Genomic DNA, 13,861 nt, shown 5'->3' with positions numbered 1-13,861 from the left:
CCATTTTCGTAGTATGTGTATATAGCCACTCCTCATGATTTCCCTTTTTAAACTGGATACCCAAATTTGACGACTACCCTAAATTTTCTTTGGGATTAGTACATAGATGATCTATTTAAGAATCATAATTACGTAAAAGGATGGAAAAGTATAGAATTTACACTTTTGTAAGGAAACAATCCCTAATTAGATGGTACTCATAACACAAATTACTAATATATCCATAAGATCCATCTAAAATATTAAATAATTATTAAAATATATAATTGGTAAATTGGGAGGAAATCCATTAAAACGTTCTAAATCCATTAAATCCTTTAAAATTTACAGTTTCCAAAATTGAAAAATCCCTAAACCCCCAAAATTTTGAAACCTCCGTTCTTCTTCCTCGTCTTTCTTTCCTTCCTCTAACGTCGGGTTTCCCTCCTCCGAAACTTCATTCCTCTTCTCTGACGTTGTCGTTGTCTTCCTTCCTCTCCGACGGCTCCGCTTTTCTTTGTCGTAGATTATTTAATCTCTGACCTCCTTCGCAAGAGTATTTCATCTCCGGCCACCTTTGCAAGAGCATTTCATTTCGTCGGTTCCTATTCTCCGGTAGTTTCTGCCTGCATTCGTCTCCGACCGACGTCCTCTATTTTTCTCAATTGCCAAAGTAGTTCATCTTCAATTTGAAGGGTTTGCACTCTATCTAATAAGTTTCAATTTTTGATTTCGTTTGTTTGAAATATTGTATATGTGAGAATATATAGTATAATGATTAGATTAGGATATATATTATAACTCAAGTTTTATATATCCGGATATACACTGATGGTGATTTAAAACTAAAAATCTTGTGGATATATAATGCCTACAGTATTATACTGGAGGATATATACCGTTAGTGATTTATATCTTAGCTTTCTGATGTTTTTGTTATCTGTGGATATATACTGATATTGATTATATCTTGGCTGCCTACAATATTATTCTGGTGGATGTATACTGATAGTGATATATACCTATGGTGATTTACGTACTGCCTACAATATTTACATAATACCTACATACTAAAAGTGTCTTATGGTACCTATCTAGCTCTAAGTATTAACTAGTTTGAATTAGAGCAATAACTAAAGGAGAAAGTTGTAAGATATCGAAGTTTATATGAGATTTAGATTATATCTAGATAAATTTTATATCTCGAAAAGTTTAGTCTATGTTATACTGAATATATTGTATATTCAATATGTTATACTTACTACCCTGTCTTATAGAACTTCATGGATATAGTGATAAAAGTACATTTACTTACGTGGGTATAAATTATATCTTACTTAAAAGGCGTTTATACATAATGTTAATAGTAGATTTCAAAAATACAAGTAGAATATATGTTATAGTAACGAAACAACATGAACATAATTTATACCCATGTATAGAGATAGCTAAACTGTAATTTAAAAAAGGAAAATGACATTCATTCATACCCATATTTCCTTCGATGTATAGCTAAACTGTGTTTTCTTCTCCTTTGAATATTGGCGTCAATCAATACGTGTTTCCTGTTAATTATCTTCTGTTAAAGAATAAATAACAGAAAAAATAATAATAATTAGACATTTGAAAACCCGTGGGAGCCATAGATGATCTCAAACACACTAGATATAAGACCTTGCCAAATTAATAAGCATCTAAACCTCATAAAATTGATTTCATTAAAACAAACCTTGCACTCAAACAACACAATAAAACAATGCGAATGACAGTGCAAATATTCAAGCAATATGGGTATGAATGAAGGAATGAATGAACTGTGTTGAAATATTCAAGCAATCAAATAAAAAACTAAAACTGTATAAAGAAGCACCGTACCAACCAAGCAGTAGCAGAAATAAGGATGATGAAAAGATGTTGCACCCACAATAATTAAGATTTGGATATTTTTTAATTAATAATATTGATAAATAAAGAAAATCAATATTTCTGAAGGAGTAAATTATGATGTTGAATAAGTGAATTAAGGGAAATCCCAATTATCGGGAAATCCTTAGGAATGGCTACTCACATATTATCGTTAAGCAAAGTGGCTAAAGTTTTTCTAAATTGCATGACATGGCCAAGGTTGGTTTCCTAGATTTTAGGAGAGGTGTATAATTCCTTATTTATCCCTCTACACATTTCATGCCCATATTGTCCTTGCAGTCTTTCTCCATTTTACCCATCCACGTTTTATGCCTCCTACATTCCTTTAAATCTCTCATAAACTAGCAATGTTATCGAGTTAATATTGAAACCACCTTAACTACAAAATCTACATAATTCCTAAAATCTTTCCACAAAATTTAAACCACAAAATCTACCTATATCATACTTAATATTGAATCCACATTTAACTACAAAATCTATATAATTCCTAAAATCTTTCCACAAAATTTAATCCACCAAATCTACATATATGATTCAAACAAGTTTAAAATGTATTTAATTTTTTTAAACAAACCTAACTAATTGGTTTGAACATTCCAGTAATCAGCAACCTTAAATACAATGTTTCTTTAATATTATTACACAAGATATCATTAATCCCCACCCATTTTATTTTTACATTTTTTCAAGAATTAAATCAATCAACGCGGGAACATTATGCGATCATTGTTAGCCACAATTTTAGTTGGGAGGAGCACAACAATTATCAAGAGTTCATTACCGGGCACGTTTCAATTTCATTCGATTCCACCCTACAACAACTCTGTGAATGTATCTCTAGAGATCTTCATTTAATATTCTTACACAAGGTATCATTAATCCCCACCCATTTTATTTTTACATTTTTTCAAGAATTCAATCAATCAATGCGAGAACATTATGCGATCATTGTTAGTCACGATTTTAGTTGGGAGGAGCACAACAATTATCAAGGGTTCATTACCGGGCATGTTTCAATTCCATTCGATTCCACCCTACAACAACTCTGTGAATGTATCTCTAGAGATCTTCATTTTCTAGAAGGTAAAAAAAATTACACGTCTTTCACTTTTCAGAAATGGTACTGACAAGTCGATAATTATGAGGCTGTTAGTAGATAGGGACGTGGCGTGGGCCATATCTTTGTTGGCGGATGTCAGGTGCAGCGACTACGGCATAGTTGTAGATACTGACCCCGTATATAACACCATTTACGGGGTAGTGAAAGTTCAGACGCCGAAAATAGATTGAAAACTATCTGCAGAAAATAGTCATATTTTGCATCACATAATCTTTCTTTATCGCTAAGTCGGAACAAAGATCAATGCATAAAACATGACAAAAAGGTAACCAAAACCAACAAAATCAAAAATGCATATTAGCAATCAAGGAAACATATATTAATATTTACCTAAGGAGAGATTCGATAGATGTGTAAATATATGGCTACTAGAGGTTATCTCACAAACTAAGCAAGAGACGTCAATACAACGAGGTAGATATATGATTCTATAGAGTAGATGACCATTTTGACTGGGTTATCCTTGGCCATCAACATTCATGACTAATATGCCACGATTATTACATTCTAAGAAGCTGCATTTTAATTCTTGATATATGAGAATTAGTCATCGAGTTACTGAAACATTACTCGAAAGAATCTTCCTAGTGCAGCAAACCCAGTTCTTAAAAAATTAGATTATTAACGAAAAAAGAAAACTCCACAAGATTCAACAATTAAATCAAGCCCCAAAAAAATTCGTCCGGTAGAACCAACAAATAAGAATGTGTATTCCTAATATTGTTAAAATTAATTAGTTCCTAATGAGTATCAATTAGTACCACATAAGTATCAATTAGTTCTACGGGAATCTAATTGGATGTTATTGATTTTTTTACAATAAATTTTAAATATTTAGCAATAAAATGGTTACATTGAGCTAAAAAACATCGGAATTGACAAGTTCCAGGTACTAATGATATTTATTGAAACATCAGAATTGAGGTCTGGGTTTAAATTTATTGAAATTTGAAATTTAAGATGAGATTTAAGATTTAAAATTTATTTAAATTTTTTTTGCAAACTAAACTACCTGACAATCTAATTTTAACAATATTTTTATTATTTATTATTTAATCTAAACTATATTTTGAATATAATCTCCCCAACTGATCATATCTACAAGGTGTCCTAAAAGCAAGTTGTGTCCAACAAAATCCCTTGAATATTGGAGGTTGCTAACAAACAGTCAATTATTTAAACCTCATTTATTTAAACAACATCAAAATCGATCAATGAATACCCTTGTTGGATAACAAAAACAATGAGGTTTGGAGTATTACAAAAAAGTCGATTAAAAAAAAACAGTCGACTACTTACAAAGGAGGAACGTCGAAATTTGGAAGATTTTAGAAGGAGGATTTGAGAAGTAACGTCGATGGATGATTTCAATTTTTGATTTCAAGGGATTTTGTACCCGAAAGCTTAAAGGGATTTTGCCGAAGGAATGCCAGAATCTAAAATTGGGATTTTGTACCCAATTTCAATTTGAAATCACACAGAATTCAATTGAAGCTTCAAAATTGAAATCACACAATCACCTAGAATTTCAATTTTTTATTTCAAGGGATTTTGCCTAAAGCTATCCACCCATTGAAATCAAGGGATTTTGATTTCAACTAGAGGAATCGGAAATCACGAAGCTAGGAGATTGTGTACCCCAAGAGGGACACCGAAAGCTTACCCGAAGGAGGTTATTTAGGTTTTGGCAAGAGTGGGAAGAGGGATGCCGAAGATTATGTACGCCGAAGAGAGACGCCGAAAGCTTGAGGCGCACGAGGCTTGAGGGGCTTGAGACTTGATTGAATCAAATTTTATTTGATTTTAGGAAGGAAGAGTTAGAGCAAGTGTGGGAAGAAGGAGTTAAGGGCAAAAGTGAGGAGTCATTTGAGTTGCCTTCCGAAATGGATCCTAATATGATATTAATCTTCAACTACTCCATCTATAATTTTAAAGACAGTACTTTACAGCTTCAATCTTTATTTTTCCACTTTTCTAATTTGATTTTACGTTTTTTTAGTCTATTTTACACTTTGATTCGATCTTTTTTTTTTTAATTTCAAAGTATTCAACATATTTATCTTACAAATTTGGAAATTTGGAAATATATATGTTATTTAAAATTTTTGAACTCTATAATTTCCATTCACTATCTTCTTTCCTATAATTTAGGTTCACTACAGATTTATTGAAAGGTAGTTTCGTCTCGAATTTATAGGGGTAATGGTAGGATAAATTTACCTATTTTGATGGGAGGGTAAATTTGCCTAAATAAAATCACGTAATTAGCTCTAACTGTACTTTAGCTATTTTTCTGATATTTGATTATTTTGGCCATTTTTCAAATCAAACTATTTAATTTAGCTACTCTAGTTGCCCATTTTCTTTTCGTGCTATGAGCCCAACCCTAATCATCATGGTGCAAAAAGGCCCAGCCCAGCGCAGGAAATGAACTCGGCCAATCGAGTTAACTCGTTCCAAAACTCCGAGTGAACTCACCGGGTTAATCTCGATTTCGGATTGTGTTCTTCGTCCCTTCCGCAGGCGGCTATCCTTAATCCATTAAAACCCCCTCCTTCACCAACTGCTCTCTCCCCTTTTACTTTCTCTCTCTAAAATCTCCCATTCCATTCCTTTCCATTCCACTGATAGAGAGAGAGAGAATCAGAATTTAGAATTCAGAATTCGGAATCCTCCCTCTTCCTCTCCATGAAAATTTAGGGAAAACGGAATTGGATTAAGCGTTATCCGGAGCTGCGGAGAGAAAAAGAAATGGCTCATGCGGTGTTCCAGACGGCGCAAATCATGCCCATTAACACCCAGCTTCCCACCACCAAGCTATGGCTGCCGCCGCCGCCGCCGCTTGTAAAGCTCGGTCCCTCTCAGACCCCACGGAGCAAACCAGTTCTGGTGGTGAAGGCTTTCACCACTTCTTCTCCATCCTCGTCTTCTTCGGCCGTTTCAGATGGGGATTCCATTGCTCTGTTGGAGCGTTGCTTTGTAGCACCGTCGGCACCTGCCGCCACATCTTCCTCCTCTCTCGGTCCTGTTATGAAAGGCCAATATGGTTCCCTTGGGTCTGTTACCTTGGAGAAATCGAAGCTTGATTTATCTCAGAAGCAATCAAAGTCCAGTCCCGAGGCAAGTTTTTTCAGTCTTTTTTATTGAATCTTTATGTTGTTGGAAAAGCAGCTTTAGCTTTATATTATGTATCATTTTTGGTTCCTTTTCTGTATCCATTAAAACTTGGAAACTTTTGCAACTTACATATCAGGCAGTTGACATTGTTTAATCTCTAATGGCTAATTGTTGGATTTTTTTGTAAGAAACAAAATATAAAAGTGGCAATGAATCTGGGTTTGCCATATTTTCTTTTCTTTTTGGACAAGAGTCTATTAGATCACCATTGATGAATATGTGTCCACTTCTCATGTTTTTTGGGTGATAGACTTGTGGTTGGATAGACGTGGTGATTTCCACTAGTTGTTGACCGAAAACATGAACTCGCCTCATTCTGACCATCTTTGCTTCTTATTTCTCAGGTTTGATTTATCATTATCTCGTAAACTTCTTTTAGCATCTTAGTAAAATAACAACCTTGAAAGTTCCAACTTTTTTTTTTGGGGGAAAGAAATGCTTCGGGGCTAACGATAGTTTATTTCAGTTTCGAACCTTTTATTTACAGAACTTTTATAAAGAACGATTTTTGGGTGGTTTATAAAGAATAAGATTGTTGTGCACTTGAAATCATTATTCACAAATACATGATTTTGGAAGGAAGCACAACTTTTGTTGTTCAAAAAAGTAGGCCATCCATGAAATCAAGCTAATCTGCAATTGTTTCAGATTGATGGCTTACTCGTGTTCTCTTGGCCTCCCTCTCCAATCTCCCACTCTCTGACCTCTCTATGGCTTCCACCCTCTTCCCTTGGTTGTCACCTTTATCCTTCCTAGCACTTCACCCTCTTAGGGTAGAATTACTCACGATGCTCCACCACAGTTGATAGTAAATCCTTCTCAATCTTGGTTGATGGTAAACTCAAAGGAAATCGTGCTAGGATTACAGAGTTTAGACAAAACTCTTCTTTCTCCGTCTCAATAAACTAGATCTCTCTCAACTGGCTTTAATCAGTGTTTAAAAATATTGTTAGATTCACCTTTCACCTTCCAAATTTTCAAGAAACATAGAATTATGAAGACTATGTTATCTGGGCAGAAAAGATTAAAGCTTTCAAGCAAAATAGGTTTTGTTATGGAGATAACAAAGTTTTTACAACAGTGGTGGATAAAGCAAAACCATAACCCTTCTAGAGAAGGCAAGAAGGGTGGGTCATCGTTTCATTCCCTGATCCAAAATTTTCTAGAGAAAAGAAGTGTGACGAATGATAGCCCGGTCACCCTCTCCCTATTCTTATAAAGATAAATTGTTGAAAGGTATTATGACCCTGAGAATGTTACCCTCAAGAATGAAAAATTTCTTCCCAACTGCATTAATGGTCTTCCACTGGCCAATGACCCTAAAGCACGAGTCTATGTGGGTTGATGACACACTAGTTAGTTGAGTGTGTGCCATTTGACTAAAAGAGCATTGATCCTCTCTTTCGAAGCCCCAATATTGAGACCACCAAACACTCAAGGAAGAGCAGCCCAATAGCATTCAACAAGTGACATCCGTGGTATTGATGAGGACCCTTCCAAAATAGTTCCCTTATAATAATCTTTACAAGACTGGCAATCACTTCGGAAGGAATTTTTAGGAGGGAGGAGAGATTGAGAGGGACACTCGGTAAAACTGATTATGAGTCTCCCTCCTTTTGAACTATGAATATTCCTCCACTTGTCCAGCTTAGATCTGGGATTTTTGGCTATTGGGTAATGGGTTCCAAAAGGATGAGCTCTTGGGTTTCCTCCAAGTGGGAAGCCTAGGGAGTTGAAGGGAAAAGATTCTGCCTTGCTTCCCATCCTGTCTGCTTTCTACTTTGTCCCTTATCTCTTCAGGACCCTTCCAAACATCTTGAAACAATCTCTTATTCTTTCTAATCAAAGTTGCCAAGAAAATGACCCTACTAGCATTTAACTGAAAGACCTTGACAGTATTTTTTGAAATCAAAACAGCAGAGGAGGATTTAGAATATGTCGTGCACCATTTAAGGAAGGTCATTTGCACTGAAAAAATGTAAAGTTAAGAAGTTTTCACTCAATATAAATAGGGAAGGTGAACTGCATCCAGAAAATAGAAAAAGTTTCCCTCAAAACTGGAGACAGGAGCAATCCAGAAACATCTGATTGGCATCATCATAGAATTCTCTTCAGAAAACGCCCCAATCAAGAAAATTTGCGGAAGGATCCCGGCTTGTATTTTATTGTTGTACCCAATGATACGATTAAGAACAATCATGGATATCTATTTTTTAATTAGAAATAGAAACTTTTATCACAAGGGGGAAAGGAACAACCTAAAAGCCAAGGAGATGGAGAATCCATTTGCTTAGTAGATGGGTCCAACAAAACACATCCAATCTAAGCTATACAGAAGCAGAGTATCTACAAGAAGTGTTGTCTAGACTGTTCAATCTCTCAGAAGTCAGCAAAACTCGTGTTTATTGTTGAAAATCCTGTTGTTTCTTTCTTTCTTAATGAACCACAAATTGGAGAAGTTTTTTGTAACTCCTTTGGATAGGGTCGGCCCCCCCCTAAATTTCATACATCAATGAATTTATTTCTTATCTAAAAAAAACAATGAGTAGCAACGTGATAGGATTCCTGGAAGCCAGCTTGTGATGTCTTTAGTATGACACCTAAACATACCAAAAGTTTGATGGACAAAGTTCCAACATTATTCCTTTATAAGAAAGTAGAAACAATACTTTCATTATAAAAAAGAGAGAGACATTATCTATTGTTGACATACTTTCATGAACAGAAAAGATAAAAAAAAAAAGAAAGGAATAGAATCTTTTTATCAGACGAATTGTTTTTAAAATCATTTGAGGCTTAAGCCTTGACCCGACGCGGCCTTGAGGTGCCTCAAGGCTAGTGGAATGCGTAAGCCTCTGGTATATTTTAAGAAGTGGGAGGTTGGCGGTAGTTATAATGGGGTGTAGAGTTAAAAAGGACGATTAATTACCGGGAAGTTTTACATTTAAACAATCTGACATTGTTTTGAAGTTAAAATCCCATTATTTTATGATTAAAAAGCAAGAGCTGGCACACTAAAACAAACCTAATTTTGTAAAAGGGTTGGATCTGTTCAAGACTTGTCAAGTGAAATGTTTGGTATTTGTATTTAAATACACAGAAGTCGTTATTTTCCATTTATTTTGTGCTTCATGCTTTAGCCTTAAAGGACCATCACACTCTAGTGCGCTTTGTAATATATATATACTTTCTGTTTTCCGGTTATGTTTTAGTTGGGTTGGTGGAGTATTTCTTCTCTATGTTGTTGGTTGGGTTATTGGATTTTCTCATTTCTAAATGTTTGGTACTGAAATAATATAATAACAAATTGCAGACTGCAATTGGGGGAGGTGGTGGAGATATCGGGAAGAAAATTAATCATGGTGGTGGTGACGGTGGAGATGATGATGGTGATGATGACGATTACTATGATGAATTTGATGATGGGGATGAGGGAGATGAGGGTGGCCTGTTTCGGAGAAGGAAATTTCTAGAAGAGGTATACAATTTATCAGCGATAAATCTGTTGCCATTAATTTTTGTGGGAATAATTTTAGCACTAACTTTGTATTTGCTCTAGCTTTTTGATCGTAAATTTGTAGATGCAGTTTTAAATGAGTGGCAGAAGACAATGATGGATCTGCCTGCTGGATTTCGACAAGCTTATGAAATGGTAGTGTATTTTTCCTATTAATATATTTTTTTTATGGGGGGAACAGGTTATATTTTATAATTTCCTTGTTAGTGTTAGTTGCTTTAGCCTTGAACATTGGCTAGATGCTGACAAATTATTTGTCCCAGGGTTTAGTTAGCTCGGCTCAAATGGTAAAATTCTTAGCAATAAATGCCAGGCCAACCACAACTCGCTTTATTTCACGAAGTCTTCCTCAAGGAATCTCACGGGCTTTTATTGGCAGGTGATTTTCTCTTAAAACCTCATGTGCAATTTAGAGGGCCTTTCTTTCTTTAGGTAATTGACTTCAATTCTTTTGCCAATTCACCGTTCTTGGAGGTGGAAACTTGGGCACTGTATTAGAAGATACCATTTCTCCAATAATAATCAATATCTTAGTATTAGATCCTAAACATATTTTTAAGCATTCAGATAATATAATGTCAAATTCTAAATTGTACTAGATATTTAATCTTGCTGTTATTACGTTTTATGGTTGAAGCCTTACTGGCCATTTATTCTCCTGATTATAATGTTCAGCTCTCTAGACAATTTTCTCTCTTTTGTTTTGGATAATAAATTGTTTAAGATAAAAGGCACACTATACTGAAGTCACAATTGCCAAACAGATGGTTGGGGTTTCAAATGTTTTAAGAATGCTAATGGCATTTTTTCTGTGGATCAAAAGCTGTCCAAAGTTTTGGAATTTCTAGAATTTTTTTAATAACAATTTGTTAAATTGTGGATCATATAGAATTGCCTACTCAAATCATTTTTCTCCAAGCAGTTTTCTCTTTCAGGTCGGATCCTGGGTCCTTTGGGCCATCTCCTCATCGGCTCCCATCAATTCTAAAGCTTTGAGTCTTTGACTCTCATTTGGGTCATAAGGCTGAGTGAGTGAGCTTAAAAAAATAATTATCTAGTTGACATTAATATCAAAAAAGGGTGCCTTGAAGTTCGAATCTCCACCCTCATGCGTAGGAAAAATAGCAAAGTGAAAAAATAGCAAAAGAGAGTAAGTCTAAAAAGCCTGTCTTAGAGAGAGCACAAGATGCAAGAAATTTGATGAACCCCAAAACTTCCTCCGGATTCTTTTTGGACCAAATTTCCAATGTAGATAATATTATATATTACATCAACAAATGAGTGATAATATTTCTTGATATTCAATATCAATTATGTGGACCAATATAGCTTTATTGGTTTCCTTTTACTTGAGGAAAGAAATTATTAAATCAACGATTAAATTTCTCAGATGGTTCCCAATTCTTGAAGGTTCTTTTACACGATCACTAGTTTCGTTTTGGTGAAAGATTTCGTGCTCTCTTTGGAGAAAAATAAATGTTTTCGACCTTTGATGGACAATATTATATATTTTTGCAGGATGTTAGCCGATCCTGCCTTTCTATATAGGCTTCTTTTAGAGCAGGCAGCTACAATTGGTTGCTCAGCTTGGTGGGAAATAAAGAACCGCAAGGATAGGTTTGTCATTTAGTCTTATGTTAAAACTTCATTTCATACTTTTATTTAATTTGCTTGGCTTACAAATTTTTGTACTGTTGGTGGCTCCAGGATAAAACAGGAATGGGATCTGGCGCTCATTAATGTTCTCACAGTAACTGCATGCAATGCTATAGTTGTCTGGTCACTTGCTCCTTGTCGTTCGTATGGAAATACATTCCGATTTGATTTGCAAAATACATTACAGAAGCTTCCAAATAATATATTTGAAAAAAGTTATCCTCTAAGGGAATTTGACCTGCAAAAGAGAATCCATTCATTCTTCTACAAAGCTGCAGAGTTGTGCATGGTCGGTATAACCGCGGGAGCAGCTCAAGGTGCTTTGTCCAATTTTCTGTCCCGTAAAAAGGAGGAAAGGTATAGTTCAAATCAGTTTTGGTAATAAAAATGATTATTATTGGGCGATCCATTTTTAATTGACTTGGAACTGTGTACTTGTTTGGCAGATTATCTGTATCAGTTCCGACTGTGAGCACCAATGCTCTCGGTTATGGCGCGTTTCTTGGGCTCTACGCAAATCTCCGGTATCAGTTACTATGTGGTTTTGACAGAGCAATGATCAGTCATTTTGATGTTATTGGAGTGGCTCTATTTTTCAGCTCTGCATTAAGGTCTGAACTTTTTTCTCCCTTGTGAAATTTTGTATAGCATTTATGTGCAAAGCCTTAAACTTGCCAGTTTTCTTTTTTTTTTTTGTTTTTAAATCTCTGGTTTAAACAAGGTGTTGAGTGATGTTATCCAAAATGACAGTGATAGGTAAAGAATGGTCGTTAACACTATTTTGAAATTATATGTAGGGTTCTGAATGTGCAACTGGGAGAAAGATCAAGACTGGCTTGGCTTGGGGTGGAGGCAGACCCACTGGTTCAGTCAAGTGACCTCTTGAAGCAGGTGTACAACCGACCTTCCGAGGGCGTTAATGAGCCTTCCTCAAAATGGTTTATCTCAAAAAACGCCATCATCTCTGGTCTTGGACTTCTCGGTGTCAAACAGACCGGTGCAGACTCCGTCTCTGAAGGTGAATCAATACCCAAAGCACGGAGGAAAAGAATTGTTCGGAAAAAGGTAACGGCAGGTTCGTCGTGATCTTTCATCCAATCAATGCATTCTTCATTACCCAGTTTTGCAGTATGACGATAGATTTGGTGCGAAGTCGCATAAATCTTTGATAAAGTTAGTTGCTAGGTGGATGGTATTTGCTTTGATGTAACCTGTGATCCAACTGGAAGGATTGATTTGAAACTGAAGTGATGCAATTGTTGTAAAATTTCGTTGGTAGGGATTTTTCTTTATTCTTTTGGTTAGTGTTCTCTACAACTTATATTCAGTGTTCCATAGTTTAGTGAATAAGGTTATCAAAGTAGTCTCATAATGAAACTACAACCTTACAACACATTTGACATTTTACCATTAGGAAACAAAGGGTAAAACTTATATTCCAAGCACAGAAAAATAAAGCCACGAGAGGAACAGAGAAGTATATAAGAGGCTCAACAATGTGCCATGTATGGTTAAAAATCTGAGACGTCCTCGAGGGCAGAGTTTGTCTTGTACACACTTTTGAATATGCCACGTGTCTGCGATCTACCAAAGACTGCCCCTCAATGACTCCGCAGTAAGAAAATTTCTAGTACTATGGGAGTATGAATAGTCCTTTCAAATACTCTTTTCATTTACCGAATGATTGCGTGTTAGACCTTTTGATTTGGTCCCTTAAGAATTTGGACATTCTCGTTTTGAGTCATTAAACAAGAGCCTAATCAAGATGTCTAGTTAAGAGAATGGTGCGCATGGTCAATTGACCAGTTGTAACACTAGCTATAACTCATTCAACACATGCATATCGAGCCATGATAATGGCGCAATGAATTGTAGGTGTACGCCTGCAATTTGCCCAGCAGTTTACGATCTATTGCATATAAGATATGGAGCAATTCGACCGAAGGTAAGGGAGAAAGCAGGAGAGATTTCATGAAGCATTACAACAGGCAAAACTAAAAAGTGGTTCATTGTGAGAATCATCATTGTCCAACGCGTTTTATGAATGTGTTACCCAAAGCCAAACTACAAAGATTGAGTCTAATCAAGGAGGGAGAAGAAAAGACAGGGTCTAAATGTTGATGTCGATGGACTTTTGTAGAAAAATTTTAAAAATAACAAATTCATATCAAATGTTTAAATTAACAAATAAGTATTTCACATTTATTAAATAAGTTCAAAATTATTAATATTTATATTATGTTAATATTTTGTCAACATATTTTTGCAATACTACATATGTTGATTCACCTCTCATGTTGATGTTGAACCCATGGGCGTATAATGTTGACGGAAATTTAATACTTTGAGTTCAAGTGGTTGACTTATGTTGTAACACATGGCTACACTAGATGAAGACAGTCTCTCCATAGTCTCTGATGTTCAGCGAAGTTAAACTCGACATCAAATTAGACTTTAGGTTTGAATAAACGTTGCAATTTTTA

At 35.3% G+C, this 13,861-nt stretch overlaps 1 protein-coding gene across 1 annotated transcript; it reads left to right on the top strand.

Moving 5' to 3' along the window:
- The first annotated feature begins 5,565 nt into the window (after window positions 1-5,565).
- On the top strand, window positions 5,566-12,670 carry LOC111022154 (plant/protein, putative (DUF3411)). Its single transcript, XM_022299320.2, has 8 exons — window positions 5,566-6,148; window positions 9,519-9,683; window positions 9,765-9,857; window positions 9,986-10,101; window positions 11,241-11,339; window positions 11,430-11,735; window positions 11,825-11,989; window positions 12,176-12,670. Exons 1-8 carry the CDS (start codon window positions 5,780-5,782, stop codon window positions 12,462-12,464), a joined length of 1,602 nt encoding a protein of 533 aa, XP_022155012.1. The 5' UTR covers window positions 5,566-5,779; the 3' UTR covers window positions 12,465-12,670.
- The last annotated feature ends 1,191 nt before the right edge of the window (window positions 12,671-13,861 follow it).

This window comes from Momordica charantia, assembly GCF_013281855.1.
Source record: "Momordica charantia cultivar OHB3-1 chromosome 4 unlocalized genomic scaffold, Mcharantia_2.0 BLBB01000004.1, whole genome shotgun sequence".
NCBI classification, from domain to species: Eukaryota; Viridiplantae; Streptophyta; class Magnoliopsida; order Cucurbitales; family Cucurbitaceae; genus Momordica; species Momordica charantia.
The sequence above is the reverse complement of the archived record's forward strand: the minus strand, read 5'-3'. Positions and strand labels throughout refer to the sequence as shown.